General features: G+C 43.5%; 2 protein-coding genes across 3 annotated transcripts in view; both read left to right on the top strand.

The window, feature by feature from the left end:
- Window positions 1–1,372, top strand: part of MOXD1 (monooxygenase DBH like 1) — a 79,028-nt gene extending 77,656 nt beyond the window's left edge. For both annotated transcript variants that reach the window (XM_066605568.1, XM_066605569.1), the window contains exon 12: window positions 1,121–1,372. In XM_066605568.1, coding sequence (XP_066461665.1) covers window positions 1,121–1,276 — 156 coding nt within the window. In that variant the 3' untranslated portion in view covers window positions 1,277–1,372. The remainder of the gene's footprint in view (window positions 1–1,120) is intronic.
- An 18,042-nt stretch (window positions 1,373–19,414) lies between these two features.
- On the top strand, window positions 19,415–25,736 carry NDUFA6 (NADH:ubiquinone oxidoreductase subunit A6). Its single transcript, XM_066605566.1, has 3 exons — window positions 19,415–19,616; window positions 22,125–22,240; window positions 25,501–25,736. Exons 1-3 carry the CDS (start codon window positions 19,487–19,489, stop codon window positions 25,630–25,632), a joined length of 378 nt encoding a protein of 125 aa, XP_066461663.1. The 5' UTR covers window positions 19,415–19,486; the 3' UTR covers window positions 25,633–25,736.
- Window positions 25,737–25,954: the final 218 nt, after the last annotated feature.

Here is a 25,954-nt window from a genome sequence, read left to right as displayed (position 1 = left end):
TGTTGCCCAAAATGGTACAAATGAAAACATCAGCTCATCCAGACAAAAAATTAGTTCTTATACAGCTTTGTTAATGGAGAAAGAAAAAAGTTGTGGGTCTCAGAATATATCACAGAAAACAATTACTAAAATATATTTTTAATGTTTTCATTGAGCAAAAGTAGTAAGATATAAAAAGAATACATATAAATTTGGTACCTGTGTAATCATAACAACCCAGAGAAAAAAGTTTCATTAAAGGGGTTGTCCCGCGCCGAACCGTTTTTTTTTTTTTTGTAACACCCCCCCCCCCCCCCCCCCGTTCGGCGCGAGACAACCCCGATGCAGGGGTTAAAAAAACAACCCGCACAGCGCTTACCTGAATCCCGGCGGTCCGGCGTCTTCATACTTACCTGCTGAAGATGGCCGCCGGGATCCTCTGTCTCCGTGGACCGCAGGGCTTCTGTGCGGTCCATTGCCGATTCCAGCCTCCTGATTGGCTGGAATCGGCACGTGACGGGGCGGAGCTACACGGAGCCGGCATTCTACACGAGCGGCCCCATAGAAGACTGCAGAAGACCCGGACTGCGCAAGCGCGGCTAATTTGGCCATCGGAGGGCGAAAATTAGTCGGCTCCATGGAGACGAGGACGCCAGCAACGGAGCAGGTAAGTATAAAACTTTTTATAACTTCTGTATGGCTCATAATTAATGCACAATGTACATTACAAAGTGCATTATTATGGCCGTACAGAAGTGTATAGACCCATTTGCTGCCGCGGGACAACCCCTTTAAGTGTCATTTATACCGTATAGTCAACACCATAAAAATGAAATTTAAAACATTCCCAGAGTTGCCGTTCTTTTCGATCCCCCCTCTCCAGAAAAATGTAACACTTTTTGCAGTACATTATATCTGCCCCCCAATTTTTTGTTAATTAAAAACATAACTCCCACAAAAACAAGGTCTCATATGGCTGTATAAATGCAAAGAATGCTAACCTTATGCTTCCAAGATAAGTCATGCAAAATGTACAAAAATGTAAACTTTGCCTTGGGTGTAGGAAAACCTAGTTACAACCTTTGCTGTACAATTCATTCCATTTCATTTTAAATACTGCAATTTTTATGACAATTTACAGGTTCAGGGAATGCTGCTGTCACCACCTGAAGTGAGGACGTACGCTTCAGAAGCACCAGAATGTGCCTCGTTTTCTTCAGTATCATCCTCAGCAATCTCTACAACAGTTACATATCTGCTAATCGTACTGAGCATAGTAATATACTATACATTATAAATGCAGACATAGTGCATTTGGACCAATCAATATATTGAAATGCACATATAATTGCACTATTGGAAATATGTTTTTTACACAAAATAAAATATTTTTTTTCTGAAAATAATTCATTTTTGTCATTTTTTGTGGAAATGTTTTGAGTTATTCTCTGTCATGATTTGTACACGTGGTGGTAGGATTGAGGGGTAAAGCACTGTAGCAGTACTCATCATTGCTCTTTGAGCTTCATTTTGCTAATACAATAGGGAACCCTAGTCTAGCCACACCATTAAGTGTCTCCATAGCCCTTCTTTGTGGAGCAAAATCCCTCCTCTGAGAACATAATAGGGACATAAAGATGTATGATGTAGAGATACACCAATGTAGAGTTCTTATGTGGCGAGCTCTTGGGCTTCAATCAGAAGGGGCATTGACTTAGGGGGTTCCGGAAGACAAGTAATGCCACACAGACTCTAGTCAATAGGGGGCAATGTTGCATGGTAAAGAAGGGGGCAATGAGAAACACGGACATACTAAACACTATGGTTTCATTAGAGCTGTGGGGAGGAATTGCATCTTTTTATGATTCTATTTTGTGCCCAAGGAGCTTATAGAGTGGACTTGGGAGCCAAGCTCACTCCATGATCAGCATCTATCATCTGTTTCATGCAATTGACAACTTGCCTTTAATGGCCATGATAGTAGCTTGGGCAATTTCAAGTGGCAGCATCACAGAAGTGTTTGGGAGTACAAATTTATGGCCATGTTTAATACTCTCAAGAATGGAATGAACCTAAGCCTGGGATTCTTGCATAAGTGGAAAATATGCAAGGTCTGAAGGAGGTCAAGAGGGATGTCCTCTTCCCAATAATTGTTTTTCTTTTTTCTTTCTTTAAAACTTCATAAAAATTTAGAACTTGACTTGTAATAATGTTGCCATCCAATAGGTGGTGCTGCATCTCCTTACATGTGCAGGTTGAAGGAGAAATAAGACACATCATAAAACTATCCTGTGTTCGATGGACTGATTTACGATTTAGGTCTCAGCTCAGTTCGTTGTTTTGAGTGCAAAAAAGTCTCAAAATTCTGTGTGTGAACATTTCTATTTCAATCAAGAGGGGTGTCCTTTCTACATTTGTGTATTAAATATGTGCCCCATCCAAACCAGTTCCATTCTAGCCTGAGGAAGGATCGATAGTCGATCCGAAAGCTTGCTGTAACATTATGTATTTTTGTTAGCCATTAAAATGTGTCATATCTACAAGATTACTTGGTTTCTCTCACTGAGAACAATCACAGAGCAGCTAGTTCCAAACACAGTTGTTTAATTACTTAAATGTTGTGGTTAATGCTGACCTTGGCATTTAACCAGCTAGTTGCAGGGGGTAGCCCCCCTGGCGCCTCATTAGCTTCCATCTGCGATGCAATCACATGGCAGCCTGGGCCTAGTGAAAGTCTTAATAGGCTGACAGAAGCAAAATATACTGCAATACAGTTTTTAAAATATTAAAAGGTTTGGGATCTTTCTTAGCATCACATGTACCTGCTAAAAAAGGTTTCAGAGCTGCATCAGAGCCCAATGCAGGGGATGAATGCGGCACGAGAGAGAGCAGCATCAGTAAATGTTAAAGGGCTAACAGTGCTACAGTGGCAGTGGCCTCTGTACAGTGAGTGACATGAGCAGTGCTGTCCCCAAGAGTGCCCAATAACTGGAGTCCACACACAGACTGTGAGAAGAATGACTGGTGGACAAATACAGACTGTAAAGTGTTTGACCAGGAAGTGAAGACAGAATAGCATCAAAGAGCCCTGATGACCAGAGGTTGCCAGACAACACATGAAATGAAGGACTATTTTTTATCCACACATTGTGTGATTTCTGCTAGGCGATATTTCCATTTAACTATGCTAAAGCATTGCCTTAGGGCTCATGTCCACGGACGGGTTTGAATTCCGGGATCCGCGAGGGACACCCGCACGGATGATGCAGAGTTCAAGCCACCTATAGACAATCATGGGCGCCCGCAGTTTAATTAAAGCATGTGGGTTTGTTTTTCGGACCCTCCGGTCCAGAAAACAAATCGCAGCATGCTCCGTCTTGCCACGGATTCTGCAGGGACGGCTTCTATTGAAGTCAATGGAAGCCGTTTGATCTGTGGCACACCTGGAACTGCCACTCTGGGTGTGCTGCGGGTCCCGCGGGAAAGCAGAGGATATAAAAAAAATCTCCACTGTGCATATGCAGGGGGCGTGCCGGCCAGCGGGCCCGCCCACATGCACGGAAGAGATGACGGACGACCCACGCATCCGGACTGGTAATTATGCGGACTTGTGTATGTAAGGGCACAACAAACTACCTGAGGCTATAAGTGTAATAAGTAAATGTGAAGTAGCCAGTGTGGCGTCTATGATGTCATGTGTCTTTTGAGGAAAGACGCACATCCAATGGGGTACTATAGGTCTAGGCCACAGATAGCAGATTCAGTAATGGACAACGATCCATGAAGCAAATTAGGTGACTTGTTGTAGCCCGGTTCAGGACAAAATGTAGAAGTAATGTACATGTAAAGGTTTGCACCCAAACTTCAATTACCAAATGCCCTCTTATGGAGTGAAAACTTAATTTTCATTTAGCGCACTAAGGTTTGGTTTATGCCAAAAAGTGCTGCCTCTGAGTGCCACTACACAGCACCTACCTGCTTCAAAACTAGCCTCATGTTAAAATGTTTTATAAGAAAATCAAGCAGTTTTGATTATAGTAATCTTTAGGGCTCCCACGAACGGATATTTAGAGATCCACAGCAAATAGCGCTCATAGCATGCAATCGGAAATTGATTCTTACTGCACACTTGTGGAAACCAATTAAAGTCAATGGAAGCCGTCCGATCCACGGCCCTTCTGCAATGACACTGCCGAAAGGTTGCAGATTCCAAGTCTTCGCAAGGTGATGACGCGGGAAAAGCCGTAGTTTAAAAAAAAACTGCACTGTGCACGTCCGACGGCGAGCCGTGTGGACCATCCGGTGTACAGATGAAGAAAAGAGAAAGCAGGTACACACAGATGCCGTTATTGCCAGAAGCGGATTCCACTCCGGGATTCCATATGCGGAATCCGATCCGCCCGTGTGCAGGTTACCTTATTCTGTACTTTCTTTTTTGTCTTATCTACACATAGTAAGCGCTTGCTATTAATCTGTAATTCATGTGATAGATTTGGCTCAGGATATACTGAAGACTGTTAGTAGCTGTATAGGAATGTGCAGCAATCATAGAACAGAAAATAAAAGATATGCTGTTAAAACATCTGCATTAAATAAACCAAGGTGATTGTGAACACTTAGGCCTTATGCAAACGGCCATGATTGTCTCCGCAAGCAGAATACCACAGTGGAGTCCGTCACGGCGCCCCCCCCAAAGACCCCATACTTACCTCTGGATCCACTGCGCAAAGTGCCGCATGACGCTCCAGCGCGCATGCGCAGTACAGAGCATGATGCGCCGGCAGTGTCATATTACGCGCCGGCGGTGTCACATGACCCGCCGGCAGTGTCATATCACGCGCTGGGCGGGTCACTTATTCACGCTATACTTCCGCTGTGCTACAGCGGAAGTATAGCGTGACGAGCGGCTTCCATTGACTACAATGTAAGCCGTCTGTGCATATACCCGCGGCAAATAGGACATGTTGCGGGTAATTTCCTGCTGCATAATTCCGCAGCATGTACATTGAGCTATTAGTTTCAATAGAACCTAATAGCTGCAGTGAAACGCCGCGAATATGAGGACATGGCAGGTGAAAGAGGGAGGGAATGCGAAGGAGAATGGAACCAGAGGAAAAAACTGAAGTTAGGGCTCCTACCCACTTGCTTTTTCTTGCGCGCTTTTTTAACGCGATTTCACTGCGTTTTTTTCACGCAATGTCAATGGAACTTTCTAATGTTAAAGATGCATCGCACAGAAATTGCAAAGCACAAACTTGCAATGCGTTTTTAACATTAGAAAGTCCAATTGACAACAGCGTTAAAAAAACGCAAGTGGGTGACAGCCCCTAGGGAGAGAGAAAAGGAGATTGTTGGCATGCATGAAACTCCACTAATCATGTGCAATCAGATCCAAACAAATCAGTAGTTTCCCTTTCACCTACAAGCTAAACTGAGAAGAGCTACAGAACGTTGTCCAAGGTAAGTAAATAAGGTGGAAAGAATAGACATCCAGATTTTCCCAATGGTCCAAGACCACTATTTCTTTTTCACATATGATATGATTTAACGATTCAATCCATTGGCCTCTAGTCGGTCCTGCAGTGGATCTCAGTGGACTGCAGTGAGTCTGGGAATGATTCGCATCATCGCCATCACAAAATACTTTAACAAGCCCTTTTGAATAGAATAGGTGAATGCTTACCTTTAATGAGGCTAGACAGATTCACCAGGGAATTTCATAAATGGCAACACTAATACAGCATATTTTATTATAATTGCTTTCTTTCCAAGGAGCATTTCTAGTTTAACCCCTTAAGGACCAGGCTGTTTTGTACCTTAATGACCAGAAACTTTTTAGGCTAATTTTTAAAAATATGTTTCACAGATTTGTTCCCCATTTTTTAGTTTTATTGGGGGTAGAATGCTAAAAGAAGGATTATTTTTAACATTTACAGTTATATTTTTTTAATTAGTATATTTATGCTAAAATAAAGTATGGAAATGGGGTCTTCATTTTGTTTCTGATGTTTTGATATATAATACGTATGGTTTTGGATTATAGGGCGCATACGGCTAACCACTTTTCCCTCCTTCTCCGGGTTATCAGCTGTGACTTACGGCTGGCAACCCAAACTGCTTCTAATTGATTGCAGAAGCACAGGCTTTAATCCTGTGCCGTGTTTTTATTATGAACTGGGACAAAAGCCCAGGACCAAGCACCGTAGATTTACAGTGCTTGTTCCTTAATGGGTTAATATATTGCTACAAATTTACAAAGTAATACAGTTGTATACCCATGGAAAAATATTTTTCAGTAAATAAAAAGTACAGTGGTCCCTCAAGTTACAATGGTCTCAAGATCTAATATCTGCAGCATGATACTTTTAAAGCCATTGTAACTTGAGAACAGATTCAGCATACAATGTCACAAACAGTACAGACCTGCAGCACATGGACTTTTCTGGAAACTCCAGTCAATTAGCAAAGGCGTTTCACTGGTACAACCCCTGTATTACTGAGCTACATACACTGATTGGCTGTTTAGTTTTGCGCCTCTACAGTACAAGGTAGTACTACATGTTTGGTGCTGCCAAAAGCAGCACCCTTTGGCGATCAGGTGAAGGCAACATAATTGTATTCTTCTGGTAAGGACATGCTTACACTTTATTTAACTTACTAGTAATTATTAGTAAATTATAGCACCAGTGTTTCTGGTGGCGCAATGTGCCATACAGCTCTGCTACATGCATGTCACACACACAGCTCTGGTATATGCACGTCACCCACACAAACAGCTGTGCTGCATGCACATCACACAAACACAGCTCTGCAACATGCATGTCACATGCACACAGCTCTGGTACATGCATGTCACACACACAGCTCTGCTACATACATTTTCCATCTTATACAATAGATCAAAACTAGCACAGCAGAGTCCTGCATACACTGAGCACCCCCTGGTCATGTGACCCCAGACTCCTCCCATACAGGTTACTGATCACATGACAGTGACATCGTTACAGGTGCTGTAAGCACATGGCTGCTGTCCGGCTCTGCAGGTTTTTTAATAAAGTGAAGGACCTGTGATGACATCACCATCATGTGATCAGGGGTGGAGCTCAGAGCCCCGCTGACTGATTCCATGATGATGGCATCTTAATATGTGACTCACACAGTCACTCATTTACAGACAGACAGGTGGTTGTTAGTATTCCACACCAACTGAGGCTGCTGGGGGTTGTAGGGGATGTAGTCCGCCCGTAATCTGCACACGGTTGCTGTCTATTAAGACCTGTGATTACGTTGTTGTCATGTAATAAGGGGTGGAGCATGTAACTTGCTCACGGACCAGTGGTCATTAGTATTTTGATTTGACTTTTTTTTTTGTTCACATAAGGGGCTTGAACTTCTGATCATTTGATTGCCTATACAATACTCTGCGATAGTTTAGTACTGCAGTATATTCTATTTAATGCAGGCATTATATTAAACCATGATGAACAGCCATCTACAATCTCATTGTGGGCGAGTGGTGCAGGAAACAGTGGGAGCCTCCTCCCTCTATTGGGATACTTAAATGCCACTGCCACTGGCAGCAGCATCATAATAGTTAACTGCTGGGATGGGAGTTATATCCAATCCCATTTAGTTTAAGTTCTGTATTTCAAATGGAACAAATAGCAGCTGCACTGTTTGGAAACAAAAATGAAATGGAATTGAATTTAAAGGAAATAAATGGAAATATTTCCATTTAAAAAAGAAACAAAACATACTTATCAATAGTAAAAACAATGGAAACATTTAATTCTTTTTTTATTTCCATTTCTCTGCTCCTCTGGACCAGAAAAATAGAAATCATTAACTGAGGCTAGTGCCAGTGTGAATGAGCCCTTACATGCACGGGTTAAAATAACAGTCAGAAAAAAAGAGACTGTATAATGAACCAGAGATCACATGATACTACAAAGTCAAAGGGGTTTACCAGGATTAAAAAAAAACTTGTCAGCTTTTTTTTTTTACCCAGAAACACGGCTACTTCTGTCCAAGGGTTATGTCTGGTAATACAACTGATCTCTATTCAAGTGAATGCAATTCAAGCTGCAATACCAAATACAACTCATGGCAGCCATATCAGACGGTAAGAATTTTAGTAGCCATTGTGTCAAATTTTTGGGGATTCTCATCTGCACTCAAAAGCCATAACTTTTTTAATTTTTCCATCGACATGGCTCTACGAGGGCTTGTTTTTTTGCATAACAACTATAGTTTTTATTGGTACCATTAATAATAGTTTCTATAGTTTTGTGCTTTACCCTCAATTTCAAGGACAGTCTCTCTTTGGAGTGAGCCAACAGTCGTTTGGTCAACCAGTAATCACAGTCTTTGGCAAATCAAGATGATTCTCACACTTTTTGTCCAGTCTAGTGGCAACTGTAGTTTATTGAATAGTTTTCAAAGTCTTTAAATTAGTATAAGATGATGCAGTTCCACGCCACCCGCAGCGGTGGGGCATGCGGTAGCTAAAGGCATCATAGATACCAAATCTGTCGATCTTAACAATATGTGGATTCTCCAGAAGTCAGAAGTTCTTTGCAGCAAACTTCTTGGCTTTTCTCTTCAGGCCGGATATCAATCAACTGAAGGCCGTGCCAGAGGGTCTGAGACAGAACCCAACTGGCAGTCACAGCTCACTTACAGCCCATGCTGGTGTGGAATGCTCCTATGGTAGAAGCTAAATCAAACAATATGCAAAGGAACATTATTAGCTGTGACTACTTGCACTTGCATAACAAATCATATGACAGGTGCTCAGATAATACAAACTTGGTAAGACATGCCTTAGAGCTCGTTTCTGGACAAACTCAAAATAAACATGGAATGCACATACACCCCTTACACTAATCTTAATGCAGGAGTAAAATACTAACATAATTTCATACAATCAGGTCATATGAAGTCCGACCAACAGAAACAACAAAAGCCGTCATCCGCAGGTCACTTCTTAGTTGTGCTCTGCTCCTCTGCTCCCAAGAATACTTAAAGGGGTTGTCTCGCGCCGAAACAGGGTTTTTTTTTTCCATAGGCCGCCCGTTCGGCGCAGGACAACCACAAGGGATGTGTTAAAAAAAAACAAACATATTACTTACCCGAATCCCCGCTCTGCGACATCTTCCTTCTTCTTCCTTCACCAAGATGGCCGGCGGGATCTTCACCCACGATGCACCGCGGGTCCTTTCCCCTGGTGCACTGTGGGCTCTGTGCGGTCCATTGCCGATTCCAGCCTCCTGATTGGCTGGAATCGGCACACGTGATGGGGCGGAGCTACGCGATGACGCGTAGAAGGGGGCGGAGCCAGAACGCCGCTCGTGCCTGGACCGAGCAGAAGGGGAGAAGACCGCACAGCGCAAGCGCGTCTAAAAAAGCAAGAAGACATCAGAATTAGACGGATCCATGGAGACGGGGATGCCAGCAACGGAGCAGGTAAGTGAATAACTTCTGTATGGCTCATATTTAATGCACGATGTACATTACAAAGTGCATTAATATGGCCATACAGAAGTGTATAACCCCACTTGCTGCCGCGAGACAACCCCTTTAATATAAATCCTATAGCATTGGGGGCAAAAGTTTCAGACTTGATCTTCAGATCTTCTTTTGCCATTCTTCTTTCCCCAATTAAAAAAAAATGTGTCCAGTATCAAAATCTTGCTTATCTCTCAAATATTTGTCCAATTTGCGTTCCTTTACTTCAGCCTGTATAGGAACTAATCACTTCTCCAATTTCTTCTGGAAGGAGCAGTATTGGTTTTCTGTCAGCCTTGAGCATAATTCCAATTTGGCTTTACTTAATTTGGTTAACACATTCGTATACTCTTATTCGGTGCATTTTAGCACTAAATGTATTAAGTTTAAAGACAATTTCAGATGACTTTTCCTCCAATCCTCCATGAACACCTCATCCTCCTGCTACTGGGAAGCTTCCCTAAATGCTCTAAGTCCACAAGGAACTCTATTGTATTTCTAATAGGAGTGTAATGAGTTAAATGTCCAGAACGAACTCAAATAATTCACAAAGTTCATCCGGTTTCACATGGCCAGCAACCTTGCGCGAGATTTGTGCGTCGCGAAAGGCACAAGTCCCGCGAAAACATGAACCCCATGCGCATAAGCAGTTTTTGCCCGCATCGCAGGAAAAGAACGAGACATGTCCTATCTTTGGGCGTACCCTCGTATCGCATCACCCATTGTTTACAACTTGCGAGTGTAATATGAGGTATCCCATTGAAAACAATGGAGACACTCCGCGATCCTCCACTGCGCTGTCAGACACACCTGGAGGACAGCTACTTCCCAAAAGTGATGCAAGATGTTTTTGATACAAAAACACCTTGCATCCATTGGGAAACAGCACATTGTCATTGGCTTGTTTTATGGTCCGATATCGCACTCGCCAGTGTGAAATTAGCCTTAATGTACTCTGCACTTTTTCTAGCTTGATTAAGAAAAAAATGAATGGACTCCATTCCTCACTGCTGGGGTATATGGGTATGCAAGCTTTTGACATCAACTGATAAAAGCTTGAATTCTGGCTGCTACTGTACATCATCCAAAATCCTCAAAAATCCTTTATGAATGCGGTTACATTCTTCAATAAGGGTGCCTTCACACTTGCGATATCGCTGCGTTTTTTAACTCGTATGTCAAGAGGACTTTCTAATGTTAAAAACGCATTGTACAAAAATCAAAAAGCACAAATTTGCGATTTTTGTGAGATGTGTTTTTAACATTAGAAAATCCTATTGACATTTGAGATCCCACGATGCAGGGAACAGCTGTGCAAGGGCCCCATGTTGAGCTTTTGCATCCGGGCCATGAGCCTTTAGCTATGCCTATTGGCACAGCCATGGGACGTACGACGGGAGCTTACTTGTGCCAACTTGCTTCTGGGCTGGTGGGAGGACATTACCATTTCCGGTGAACCCCTGAGTTATCAACAGAACATCATTTACCGGGGCCACTATATTGATAACATTATGGTCATCTGGTCTGGCTTGAAACTATACTTTTAGTCATTCATGGAGGATATGAATAAGAATGATTTGAAATTGCTTTTACCTATAAGGTACAGACAAGAGAACTAGCATCTGTTGGCATACCAAGGAGGGTCAGTTAATCTTTTCACCAGCAGATGTAGAAAACCAACGGCTGGTCACAGCTTCCTCCTCTGGGCAAGTCATCATCTGCTCTCCTTAAAACACAGCATTCGTAAAAGACAAAACCTTAGAATGAAACGCAATTGATCCTACCTTTATAATTTTAAACAGGACGCAGATGATTTAAAAGAAAAAAAAAAATTAAGGAAGAGTTACCCCAATAAGGTGCTCACAGGGGCTTATAGGTTTGCATTAAAGGGGTTCTGTCATTAGCAAACAAAAATTCAATACTTACCTATTCCTCCTCCGTCAGTCTTCTTACCACATTTTCTCCCCGCTGATCTTCTTCTGTCTCCTGCAGTCCCCCTCTAGGTTTACCTCACCGCAAGCCGGACGATCTTTCTTCCGGTGACAAAGCGTCCATTGCTGACATTCTCCTTCCTGCAGGGCAATGTACGCTACCTCACTAGTGACATAGTGTTCACAACCTAGCAGGGAGTGCCGAGCTATTGCCGAGACTGCGCATGCACGCTGCCTCTCTGTACAGTATATGAACACTTGCAGTGAGACAGCTCACATGCGCAGTCTAAGCAATAGATTGGCATTCCTTCCTAGGCAGTGAACTCTGTCGCAGTAATGTAACATTTCACTGACCTGCTGGAAGAAGCATGTGACGAATGCAGGCTCCATAACAAGAAGCAAAAGATCCGGCCGGCTTGGGCTGAGGTGATCCAGGGACTGGGGAAGATCGTCAAGGAGAAAATGCGGTAAGAAGGCTGCCTGGGGAGGAATAGGTAAGTACTGATTTTTTCTTTCTATGACAGAACCTCTTTAAATCAGATCAGGCAGGATCTATTGAAACCATGGGTTCTATTCATTGCGTATTGCATGTGTAATACACAGCGCAAATGTGCTTGTGTGAATAAGCCCTAACAGAGTCTACTGTGCCACATCCCAACAAAATGCACCAAGAGCCGCTTTACTCACAGCTTCAGTCAAGCTTGTCGCAGGAGCAAACAGAGACAATGTTTTGGACACTGTCTGTTTTTTTAAAGCACACTTCAGATTTTCCAGTGACTAGCCACCGTCGCCTCTAATACCTGGAGTGGCTAAATGGAGAAGGCGTGTTCGTACAGTGTCCCTGCTGTGTCTCTTTTCAGACTTCGCGGGGATACAGCGCAGGCATGGAGCACCCGGTGAGTATAAAGCACAGCTCTCCAGACTCCTTATTACCTTATCTTTGAGACCTATAAACTATTTTATGGGACTCAAAGGTGATTAGAGGTTCCCTTTAATTCATAGTATGTATAAAAGGAGCATTTTCTTTACTAATGATCAATTTTGCAGTGCTGTCATGGTGCCATCTAGTGGTCAGTTTGTAGTAAACTTAAATAAATTCTGGTGTGAATTAGTTTTTTAGCAGGATGATTCAGGAGATACAATTCAGTAAGCCGTGCATCATTGCATCACCATTTGTTCCTGACACTGAGATATAAAAAGCCAGCATCCGGAGCAAAGTGCGTCGACAGTCCAACAGTGGGGCTATGAGAAGAGGCAGCTATTGTGAGGAACACTAGTGACTTGAGGGAGCAGGAAAAAGAGAAAGCTTAAGAGCCGATGGGAGTGATTGCCAAGAAAAAGAAAGAGAGTCGCAGTGAACTGGGGTTAGCACTGCTTCCCATTTATCCCCCCAGCATACTCTGGCAATGTCCCGAACCATAAAGCCCCTCGGATCACAGTTATGATATACTTTAAAGTGCCTAGGGATAAATAAGATCATAGCCATAAAGCCATAATTGCATCCCCTCCCATTGCAAACAATGGCGAGGGGCAGAGAGGGGGCAGGATCTCAGTGCACTGCTCCGTCCAGTCCCGCCTCCTCCCACTGCAGAGAGGGACAGCGTATATCGGCTGAGCGTGAAAACCCGACCGATATACGCACATCTGAATAAGTGCGGAAACTGAAGGTTTTTGAAGCCCACTGCACTAAATGGGCTTTAAAATGGGTCCGTCTATTTCTGATTTCGGAATTGAAAACAGAAATGTAAAAGGTAAAATGATGGAGACTTACAAATACATACGTAGAATCCAGACCAAAATACTTCTGTGTGAATGAGGCCTAAAGGTGATTGGTCTCCTCTCTGAACTTTTTTTCCTTGTTTGCGTAGCAGTTTTTGCCACGCAACCAAAGTTATGTGTCATTTTACTGCAAATTAACATGTTTTGACAGTATCTTGTGGTTCATCACATAAAAACCATGTGCGTCTTCTGTTTTTGCCATGCAGTCGAATACTGTGGTGTGAACTCAATTGCAATTCAAATTTGACATGATTCTCAAACTGCTACATATATAGGTAGTAGAGATGAGCGAGCATACTCGGTAAGGCGATATACTCGAGAAAGCATAGCCTTTTTCGAGTACCTCCTGGCTCGTCCCTAAAGATTCAGGGGGGCCGCAAGGGTCGGGGGCGGCGCGGGGGGGCGGGGAGGAGAGTGAGATCCCTTTCTCTCTCTCACTTCGGATCCCCTCTGCAACACCCCCCCCCCCCCCGCTCACCCCCGCGCCCCCCCCCCCCCCCCCCCAGAATCTTCAGGGACGAGCCAGCAGGTACTCGAAAAAGGCAATGCTCTCTCGAGCATATCGCCTTACCGAGTATGCTCGCTCATCTCTAATAGGTAGGCACCCTTATTAAAATCTTTATAAACCATACTGCTAAGTTTTATATATTTGAAGAAATCAGAACAGTGAAGATTTGACACTGGAAAAGGAGATCATTTCTGGTGACACGTCTTTTAATAATTTTGTTCTTAAAGCATATCAAGATACAAGTGTAAAACCAAAAGACAGTATTCACATGGTTGAGAGTGAGTTGTGCCTGAGATTCTTGGGGGCAACTCACATCGAACAGAGCATGGACACCCTGTCTGTGTGCGGTGTTATGTGCGAGAATCGGACAAGAATATGTAGCAATCTTACCAAACTGTATTATCAGTCCAAGGGAAAAATCGCTCTTGTGAATGAACCCACTCAAATGAATAGGTTCTTTTTCTGTGCGAATTCTGTCCATCTCAGACTTTTGATAGAACTCACATGTGAATACAGCCTAAGGTCTTATTCACACGACCGTATGCATTTTTACACAATCGGCTGATCGCTACTAAAACTCATTTGTAAGAAAAATAAGCGCAAACAAGTTCCGAATTAATTTAACGTTTTCTCATCCATGCACGCAGGCGGCTACGGCAGAAAAATATGCTGCAGCGCGGAAATCTCTCGATCAGTAGAAATCCTCAGAATGAGGGTGGCTTCAGACGAACGTGTTTTTGTGCTTCTATTAGAGCCAATGCATTCCCTATGGTGTCTTCACATTTTAAATCCCCACCTGCTGAAAGAACTGCTTTGAAGAGCCGGGGACAGCGCAGAGAGGACATGGCTGAGCCCCGGCAGCTGAAGGAAGGTATGATTTTTTTTAATTTTTATCACTTTTCCTTGTTTTTCAGGGAAAGGCTTATATTTAAAGCCCTTCCCTTAAAAACAATTACAGGATTGTGGCAGCTGGATCACCTACCGCAGCTGTCATCTGCGATAGCTGCGGTAGGAAATTCTTTATTCCTCGCAGGGATGAAGGATTCCTTTGCTGCATCTGTCACAGATGTGGCAGCTGCAGCAGGGAATTATTTTTCCTTGCAGGAATAAAGAAAACATCTGCTGCATGCGGCAGATGTGCTTTTCATCCCCGTTAGGACACGGCAGCGGCGGACAGGTAAGTATTTCTTTTACACTAAACTTCTTGTTTTTCAGGGAAGAGCTTATATGTAAAGCCCTTCCCTGAAAAACTATTTTGGGATGTCGGCAGACTATAATATTTTTCCCCTATGTGCAGCTTGTAATGAACATGTCTATAGGCATCCATTATCAGATGGAGGCCAAATAGTGTCGTTTTAGCCTGTCTGGCAAATATGCGTCAGTATACTGCTACGGTTGGTTTCACCTTATTTCCATTGTTCGGCTGAGTTACAGGAGTCAAACAAAGAAAATAATAATAATGCCAGACCCGTCACTTGACAAGAGATTCTGTGATGCTGCCTGGCCTTTTATTGGACACAATAGCCCAACATATTGTGCCATTTTGCCCAGGATTTTGTGACACCTCCGACATAGTTGTGAACAGAGACTATTTTTAAGGCTTCACATTTAACTTTTGGCCTCACTTTAATGTATACGCTGGGAAAAGCTCCCGCAGTATTCATTGAAAGGATGCTGTGACTGCTGCCCAAACAATGGCAACTATTACCCATAAACTAATATTGGATCTATTTAATTGGATACATTGTGAGCTTTTTCATGACTGATCTGTTAACTGGATGCAATTATAGTCGATGGATAACAAATGCCTGTGTTTGGAATCCGTTTAATGGACCCATTAGGCATAGACTATTGTGGTATTTATTTAATGGTGCCGTCATAAAAAAGCTCATGACATATCAGCTCTGTCCCATCCACTCCCATTGCTGGCTATGGACAAGAGGCGATAGCTTAGCTCCACCCCAATTGCAAACCACTCAGAGGGGAGGACAGGGAGCCGGTGAGTGGGAGATAAGGGGGAACTGCTTAGATCAGGGGTCCCCAACTCCAGTCCTCAGGGACCACCAACAGGTCATGTTTTCAGGATATCCTATGGTAAGAACACCTGTGGCAATGTCTGAGGCGCCAACAATAATTACATGATCTGTGCAATACTGAGGAAATCCTGAAAACATGACCTGTTGGTGGTCCCTGAGGACTGGAGTTGGGGAACACTGGCTTAGATGGAAGCGTATGTCCGCCGGCCGTGAAAACGCTGGCTGATATACGTTCGTATAATCAGTGTGCACCCTTTCTTTTGGTCCAAGACATTCATCTGAATCATCAAGAAATGCATGCACATGGAACCCTAAACAGAACCATAGGCTTTTATTAGTCAAAATAGTTGACATGGTTTATGCTTATTTAGAAAACTCAGAAAAGTGTAATCGACTATGTTTTTGTGTCCTCCAAACCAAAATAGATACAAAATAAAAGGAAACCATGTCAAACGGAGACTGTAACTGTGTCACTAGTGAAAGCCTATGGTTCCATTCAGGGTTCTGCCCAATTGTAATTTTTAATATCTTTTAAGAGGACTACAGTGGATGGAATAAAAAAGGCCTCTATGCTAAGTCATCGTTTTGCTTTAGGCCTCTTTTATATGGGCTACAAAATCGCGATCTCACCCCCTAGGTGTCTCCACACACTTTATAGTTGCTCTCCTTAAGGAGACACAACACCTCTCCTGACCCACATCCCATGCCTCACAAGCTAAGCCAGAAACCTACTGCACACTGATGAGGGGCAAACACCCTAAAACAGCTATATGTGCATGGTTCTTTGGCTTTGTTTCCTATTCCCAATCATTGTTAAGACTTGTATAAAGAGGTAAATATTGATTTGCAGGAATGCTGCCATCCAATAGGTGGCGCTGCATTGGTATTTTTCCATCTCCTTTATTTGCATACATTGCTACTAGAGATGAGCGAGCGTACTCGTTTCGGGTGTTTTTGCACTCGAGCACCGCTTTATCCGAGTAACTGACTACTTGGACGAAAAGATTCGGGGGGTGCAGAGGGGAGTGGGGGGGGGGGGGGGAGCCTCCCCCTGGTCCCCACTGCTACCCCCCGCTCCACCACGCCGACCCCGGATCTTTTTGTCCGAGTAGTCAGTTACTCGAAAAAAGCGGTGCTCGAGTGCAAAAACACCCGAACCGAGTACGCTCGCTCATCTCTAATTGCTACAGAATGCATGTATGTGTAGCCCATGGTTTCCAACGGGTTCTTTTACATGAGAGATGTTTTGAAGCCTGAAAGAACCCATTGGAAACCCTGGGCTTCACATACATGCGTTTTGTAGCAATCATTTTGTAGCAAGATTTTGTAGCCCGCGTGAAAGCGGCCTTAGGCCTCCTTCACATGAGCAACACGCTATAACCGCAAGAAAATCGTAGCAATATTGCATCGGTAGTCCATGAAATATCGCTGCACTTTCTCACTGTGATTTTGTGGCGCTACAAAGTCGCTCAACTTTGTAGGACCACATGCAAGGATTTTCGGGGGGAAGGGCTTAAAATATATGCCCGCCCCCAAAAATAAGCCCAAGCTGCAGATAAAAATGTTTAAAAAAAACATCACCTAGTCACTGTCATCTCCGGTGCGGGTCTCCTCTTCACCTTCACACTTGTCTTCAGTCTTCTGCCAGCCACTGCCGGCACTTGATAAAACATTCGTTAAATGGCTGCAATTGGTTTAACGAGTACTGGCTCCGATTGGCTGAGCCACGGAGCTTGTGAACCAATCAAAGCCAGCCCTTCCTGGAGGCGGGGATTTTTATCCTCCAATCCAGGAAGGGTTGGCAGAAGACTTCAGGCAAGTGCCAGGAAGCTTCAGGGGAGACCCGTGCCAGAGATAACAGCGCTCTTAGGTGATGTATTATTTATTTATTCTCCTGCAGCTAGGGCTTAGTTTAGGGATAATTGTTAGATGAAGACAGCACATTCCCCCGGTTCTATCAACATGACTGCGCACCTCCTCAAGGCAGAGTTTTCAGTGGCGAACTCTGCTTAAAAAATGCTACTAAATCTGCAGTTTTCTCTGGGGTTTTTAGTGAAAGTCCACATTGAGAATTTGCCCGTTCAGTGGGCGGCATCCGTCTGCAGATTTCCAACATGGAAAATCACTCTTCCACCTCAAAAAGTGACATCACTTCTTGATGCGGAAACGTGATTTTCAACATTGGCATTCTGCATGTGCATTTCGCTCATCAGCAGGACAAATTCCACGTGCAAATCTGCGACAAAAACTGAGTCAAAAAGCTACAGATTTTAACACATTTGAGGCAGAATTCTCAGCAGAAGATTCCACTGCAAATTTGTCCGTGTGCCATACTCTTATAGAACAGCGGTACGCGAATGCTTACACCACCAGGTCCACAAGATTCGAAAGGTCTACGAGGATCCATTGACTGGTTCCCCCAAATCACCAGACCTCACACCACTGGAATGGCTCATCAATGCAAAATCCATGCCAGATACCCCTCAGAGCTTAGAATCCTCGAAGCCCGCTCACACATCACCCAACGTACCCAGCCATGTGCAAGGGGATGGGAAAATATGTTTATGACTTTTTGTAGTTCGCAGTGGATATTTTAGGCATGGGGGTCCTACATCGCACTCGCCCATCTAAAAGTTAGCCTTAGGATGAATGCCCACGGTCGGAGTGGCATTGCATTTCCTGCAGCTGACATCCGCACGTGAATTCCACAGTGGCAATATTCTATTGAAGCTAATAGCTTTCTGCCAGCCTTGGCACACATGCACATTTGTACCGCGGATTTCTGCAAGTGTGAAAAAAAATCGTGGTACGTTTTATTTTACTGCAGATTCGCAGCAGGAGTGCTCCATTGATATCAAAGAAGCAAAACCGCAGAAATCTGTGTGGGAAAAGGCAATCACGCAATGGCACTCTTTTGTTTTGATTCACAATACTTATTCTGTATCGCCCGTGGGCATGTACCCTGAAACATGTTTGTTTAATAACAAAATAAAAAATAACATGGTTCTAATAGCAAATCACATGATATGCAAGTGTGAGAGATAATAAATATATATATTATATATATACACATACACACACAGTATATAGTTTTTTTTGTTTTTTACACTCATATAGAAAATAATGGGCGATTCTTGATGTAGCGACTTTTCAAACTCAGACTATTGATTCTCGAGAAAAATCGTTCCGTTGAATTAACCCATTCATACTGGGTTCTTTTCCAGAGTGACTTCTGTCCATCTCACAATCAGACAGAACTTGTACAGGAAAAAATAAAATAAAAATATAATTAAAAGTCCCCCATGTGCAACATCCATACACTTTTGTAAAAAAACAACCACTCTCCCCCCATTCATGTCTTTTCCTTCCTTCAGCCCCTTCAACATTCAGTCCTATGTAAAAATAACAGTCCCCTTACATTCTGCATCCTCCTGCATACATTGTATGCTTTCAGTCGCTCCCAAGCACAGTCCCATGTAAAACCTATCCCACTCGTCACTGCGCTCCTCCTTCCACCCCTGGAGATGAGCTCTGCACTAACGACCCTTCTAGCCAGAGGCTCCGCCCATTCTGTGACATCACACCTACCAGGGCCCACCCCTCCTCCTCAGTAATAACACCCAGCAGCAGTGTCCTTTCTCTCCATAGAACTGTATGAGGAATTAGCTCCTCCCTTTCCTGTCATGAGACCCCTACGTCATCAGACCTCCTAGGAGCCAACATATTCTAGCAGTCACGGAGGAAAAATGGCTGCGACGAAAAGTGCAAGTCGTATAGTTGGCTATGCTAAACCGATTCTCAGCCGAGATGTGAGCGATGCGAAACGAAGAGTGCGAGAGTTGTACAGAGCCTGGTACCGGGAGGTGCCCAATGCTGGTGAGGCGCTTTATGATGACGTCACTGACCTTCAGAACCCCAGCACTACAACCGAGGATACAAAAGTCTGTTCCAGTTATTGAACACTCGGCAGCAGATCCATTGTGTGTGCTTGTTTAATGTAAAGAAACGGCAGCTATAAATCTGATTTCCATCTGCTGGGGCTCATGCAGTGTACATGACATGCAGTGTACATGACATTCAGTGTACATATTCTGCGTGTTATGCGTTGTGATGGAGCCATTGATCTCAATGCGTTCATTCGCAGCAGTGTGTCATTCATGTGACCGTAATATTTGTTAATGGGTGTGCGTAGACGCACTAGAAATACCCCGGAAGCCTGCGTATTTGCTGCATATTTTTGCACAAGATCAATGGGTTTTTGTGCGCTTTTCAATGCATATACGTGCACCGTGTATTAAAAAGAAACCGCTAACAGGCAGAAGCCTGCTACATAGTGTATTAGGGCCAGTGAGAATGCTGCATGTTCATGGGCCAAAACACACAGACGTGACCGCACCCTCGGGGCTCCTGCACACGGACAGACATTTGCTGCCAAATCCGTAGCAGGTGTTCACCCTGCAGATCCGCAGCAAATACCGCCCGTAGCATGCTATGGGAAATTGATTCTTCCTCCACAATTGGAAACTAACTACGGTTTTCGCTCACGGATGAAAAATTACAGCATGATCCATTTTTCCGTGCGGACGGCTTCTATTGAGGTCAATGGAAGCCGTCCGATCCGCGGCTTTTCTCCAATGTAATTGCTGAAAGGTCACGGATTCTGCTGGAAAAGCAAGAGTTTAAAAAAAGAATCTGTACTGCACGTGTCCGATGGCGATTCGCGCGGACCATCCGCAGTACAGGTAAAACTGCCAGCCAGCAGGTACGTGCGGACGCCGCTGCTGCCAGAGCCTTACGAATATCTTCCTATCTGTTGGGAAATAAATGTTGAGGGAAAGCAATGATGACGTTTATCGAATCCTATGCACTCCAGGATTTGGGGAACATTCTCACTAATGTATAGTTCTAAATAAATGGAAGCTGTTACGTCCCCACACCGTGCATTTCCAACGGCGGCTCACCGCGACCATCCGCAGGACAGAGAAGATAAATGACAAGTATGCGTCGCCGGCCGGACACGGGGTCAGATACCGCTGCGGGCTGCCGCATGCAGAATCTTACCCGTTCATGTGCAGGCCGCCTTATAAAGGATCCGCCTGTAGACTATGCTGCCCTCTCTTAGGACACACGTTACACACACACAAGTTCATTCTCCCAATAGCCAAAATAGAAACATAGAAGATTAACGGCAAAAAGACCATATTGTCCATCTTGTTGCCCTTTAGGGCTCATGTCCACGGGGAAAATAGGATTTAGGATCCGCAGCGGATTTCCTGCATGCGGATCCGCACCCCATAGGGATGCATTGACCACCCGCGGGTACATAAATACCCGCGGATCGTCAATAAAAGTGATTTAAAAAAAAATGGAGCATGAAAAAATCTGGACCATGCTCCATTTTCATGCGGGTCTCCCGCGGGGACGGCTCCCGCGGGCTTCTATTGAAGCCTATGGAAGCCGTCCGGATCCGCGGGACACAAAAATCATATTTTACTTACCCGCTCCGTTTCTTCTCTTCGGCGCCGCGCCATCTTCTCTCAGCCGCGGCCGGATAATTTTGCTTCGGACCGGCGCATGCGCGGGGCACGTCACCGACGTCATCGTGCACATCCGCCGGGCCGAAGAATGAAGATCCGGCCGCGACGAGAGAAGATGACGCCGCCGCGAAGAGCAGAAACGGAGCGGATCGGAGGTAAGTTTATTCTCATTTATTCTCCTTTTCGGCGCTCATGTCCGCGGGGCAGGAGGGACCCGCTGCAGATTCTCCATGGAGAATCCGTAGCGGGCCCGATTTTCCCCGTGGACATGAGGCCTTATAGATTTCCTTTTTAGTTCTTCATTTGAATAGACCCATGCTTATCCCAGACATGCTTGAATTCACTTATTGTTCGTTTTCCAACCTCGTTTGCTAGAAGCTTGTTCCAAGAACCAAATACCTTTTTAGTTAAAAAATGAATAAATTGAAATAAAAAAATACAAATTTGTAACATGGCAAAAACAAGTGCTGTTTGAATAATGAGCAATGAATGAATACTGCCACATGGATGAGAGTTTTCCCAGACTTGTAACTGTTCTATAACGTCTACTTCTAGGACAATGGCCGTGTATCTGTAATATGCAGTTGGGCAGCTTGTCCAAATGATGATTGTGTTAATGTGTGTCCTGCACTGTATTCCTAAGGGCTTGTTCACATCTGCATTAAGACTTTCCGTTTCTTCCATTTTTGGAGCAGAGAAAATGAACTTACACACTTTTCAGTTGGAATTACTTTTCCCTGTTCCAGAAATGAAACGCAGAAATGGAAAGCCCTAAAACGCAAATCTGAGCGAGCCCTGACTTGACATACTGATCACTGCTCTCACTGCTATCTCTGTTACTTTGCAGTGCATCTGTATCAGCTGGATATCACTGTGAAGCAAGGAAGGGACAAGGTGAGAGAGAAGTTTCAAAGTAATGCTGATGTAGCGGATCCAAGAGTCATCGATCTTCTTGTAATCAAGGTAAAGCCTTTCCTTATCTTTGTAAATCTACAGTTGTCCCTGTTCTGTTAAGGTCTGTTTACACATACAGTCATTAGAAGAAAATAAGTTAAGGCCCATTTAGACACAACAATTATCACTCAAAATTCGCTCAAAAGCAGTCTTTTGAGCGATAACACTGCTCAGCAGCATTTTTGCATCTGGTGTGCGATATATCAATTCTTATTGATTTTTGTGAAACTTGTCACCGAAAGGACCAAAAATAATAAAACTTAGCTTTTATTGATTTTTAAATAATAAAAAGGCGTCCTTATATTTTCTCATATGTGCTAAAAGTCACACAATAATTAATAATTAATTATTGTGTGACTTTTAGCACATATGAGAAAATATAAGGACGCCTTTTTATTATTTAAAAATCAATAAAAGCTAAGTTTTTTTTATTATTTTTGGTCCTTTCGGTGACAAGTTTCATTAAAGTTGAAAAAGGATTTCATTGCTACGGTGACAACCTTATTGATTTTTGGGTGTAGAATCTGAATTTACCTTTATAAATGATATATCACGTAAGGTTTTTATGTAATTTAGATTTTTCAATTTTTTTAAAAAGGTTTTTGTGTTTGTGCTCATTTTCTGGTGAATTTTTTTATATAAAATTAACTCAGTGGCATTTGAATGTAATACACAGTGGATGAAGTTCTAAAAATCGTCACTAGATGGCAGAACAATGTAGTTGAGCAGGAAGGTTACCAACATGAGCCTAACGGTACTGCTGTGTAGTGTTTCTTGTAATCTGCATGAAGCACTTCTCTTCATTCTTACCTCAGCATATCGGTATTTTTTGAGTTTCATTCACAAATACATTACCAGATTAAGAATATTGAGTTCTGAGTGTTATTTTTTTTTGCATTTCAAATAGAGATGAGCGAGTATACTCGCTAAGGCACCTTACTCGAGCGAGTAGTGCCTTAGCTGAGTATTTCCCCGCTCGTCTCTAAAGATTTGGGGGCCGGCGGGGTGACAGGTGAGCTGTGGTGGGAACGCGAGGGGGAGAGAGAGATCTCCCCTCCGTTCCTCCTCACCCCTGGCCGGCCCCCGAATCTTTAGAGACGAGCGGTGAGATACTCGGCTAAGGCACTACTCGCTCGAGTAATGTGCCTTACCGAGTATACTCGCTCATCTCTAATTTCAAAGCATGACAATATTTGGCAATACCGTATTATTGTCTATGTAATAGTGCTATGTATCTCAGAAATGTGACGTGATAAATAGAATCTGATTTAACTAAATTCAGCACCTCAAAATTAGTTAAATCAAGCTGTTTCCAAACCAGATACAGAATTTTTTTTTTTATTTGTTGACCAGTGTAAACGTTGTCTAATTGCACTGACAGGTAGTTCATTAAACTGTCACTCATCATTGTCTTTCAGCATGCTGAGCCTTATCAGGGATTCACAGCAGGATACAGCTGATACTATTGTTTCAGCTGTATCCTGCTCCCTGATGACAGGCAGGGTATGAAGAACACAACTGTCCATCTCTGTTCTCCATACCCCGCTTGCAGTGTTCTGCTATATAACAGCCGGGCGCTCCAAGTGGGGAACAGCTGGATGCGGCAGACAAGCGGGAACACACCGCTTGTCTTCTACATCCTCCAGTTGCAGCGCTCGGCTGTATAACAGCTGGCGTTCCGAGCAGTGAACAGCTGGATGCAGAAGACAAGCGGGGACACCCCACTTGTCTTCTGCATCCTCTGCTCAAATTGCAAGGTGATCGCTCAACGTTTGAGCAATCATCTTGCGCTTTAAATGGCACAAGGATTATCACTCAAAAGACATCTTTTGAGGTCTGTCTTTCCTGGCCGACGTAAAAGTGCCCGACTGGAATGGGCACTGGTCGCTCTATCTTGGCTGGCCGGGCTCTTTTACGCCACGAGAATATGCCCATCTGAACTGATGCATTGTAAACCAATGCATCAGATGGACAGTGTATATCAGCCGGGTGTGAAAGCATAAAAACAATCACAGAAAACAGCCATATACTTACTGACTAAGGAGTGCATATAGCTGCATCCTCTCACCATCAGACTAGCAATTGAGGGAGCTAATTGCACCTGTGAGGGACACCGAGGAGACAGCCACTCACACAGCCTCTTAATATAGAGGGGGGCGGCTGCTTGGTGTGAAAGCGTGGCCGATATACGCTCGTGTGAATGAAGCCGTAGTATGTGGAAAATTAAGTTCACCTCATAAATCAAAATCACAGCCGCAATAAGTACCTACATTAAAATACAACTTTTATTATAAAAATATTTAAAAAGTGCCTAGGTTCAGCTATCAAAACAAATATACAGCAAATCCTAGAGTGCAAATCCTCGCACATAAATCATCACCACTAGGTCATTCGGTTACTTACAGTGAGTATTTCTCCTCAGTATGCTTTCCATAAGGATAGACCTGGGTCATAGGTGTAGAAGCATGGAACTCAAGCATTAAAGAGGTTTACCAGTGGAAAAATATTGATGACCTGTCTTGAGGATAGGTCATCAATAGTTGATCGGCCGGGGTCTGCCACTCAGGACCCTCGCCGATCAGCTGAGCGGGCGCATGGTATCAGCACCGCAAATACACAGAGTTCGGGGTGAAATCCTCCGCACTAACCTCCTTATGGTGATTTCAATGAGAGCCATGCCGGCCATTACACGGAGGTCGGTGCGGAGGCTTCCGCATCCGACCTCTGTGTTATTGCAGTACTGACAGCATGGACCCTGAGTGATCAACTATTGATGTCCTATTCTGATGATGGGTCATCAATAGTATTTCCCTGGAAAATCCCTTAAATGCATTGATAGTTTTACTTGCTACCTGATAATGGAGTAACCGGCCTAAGGACAGCCCCACTTCTCTCATAGGCTGCAGTAGTGATCAGTGAAGGGACAGCCACTGAGCGCATTATTGGCATCAGTCACCATGCATAAGCTACTGATGCATTTCCCTGCCAATACATGCATCACAGAAGGGGAAATAAAAAATTAAAAACAATCACAGAAAATGGCCGTTACTTACTGAGTGAGGAGTGCATATAGATGCATCCTCCTCTCACCATGCAGGTAGCTGTCTAAATGGGCCTTTAGAGAGAGGAGTATAAGCTGGTTTGTTATGCAAGCAAGCCTCCCATGTGTTAAAATAACTTTTGAAACCGATCATGAAGTTATGCAACCTAGAACTAGTAGTTCTAAAATAGAATAAATGTCCTAAACTTGTGTTGTGTGTTTTTCTTAGGGGAAGATGGATTTAGAAGAAACCATAAAGGTTTGGAAGCAAAGGACACATATTATGCGATATTTCCATGAAACGGAGAGTCCGCAAAGTTCTGATTTTCTTTCTAAATTCTATGATGGCCAGGACAACTGAATACTATCGAAGATTGTTTTACTCGTGCAGGACTATATGGTGACACACAATTACTGTGCAAATGGGAAAAAAAATAAATAAAAATGCATATTTAACTATCTAAAGATGCTAAGTATTTTTCATGCCATGAATGGTGGTAATCTGTGTGTGTATATACTGAGGCTTATTTCATAGCGCTGCTAACCACTAAGGAGCTGTTCATACGATATAAATACCTAATATATTAACCAAAGAATAGAACAGGGCAAGTAAAATAAATATAAGCCTACTAAGTGACATACCGGTAACATACAGAAGAGGGCCACAAGGTGTAGACAAAAAA

Source organism: Eleutherodactylus coqui, chromosome 1, assembly GCF_035609145.1.
Source record: "Eleutherodactylus coqui strain aEleCoq1 chromosome 1, aEleCoq1.hap1, whole genome shotgun sequence".
Classification (NCBI taxonomy): Eukaryota; Metazoa; Chordata; class Amphibia; order Anura; family Eleutherodactylidae; genus Eleutherodactylus; species Eleutherodactylus coqui.
This window is presented reverse-complemented; position numbering and strand designations above follow the sequence as displayed.

Bases quoted from the DNA above. Each gene is read 5' to 3' on its own strand.
- NDUFA6 (XM_066605566.1), top strand. From the start codon at position 19,487: ATGGCTGCGACGAAAAGTGCAAGTCGTATAGTTGGCTATGCTAAACCG. The intron at 19,617-22,124 runs GTGAGGCGCTTT...GTTACTTTGCAG, and splicing joins CCGGGAGGTGCCCAATGCTG to TGCATCTGTATCAGCTGGAT. The intron at 22,241-25,500 runs GTAAAGCCTTTC...TGTTTTTCTTAG, and splicing joins TCGATCTTCTTGTAATCAAG to GGGAAGATGGATTTAGAAGA.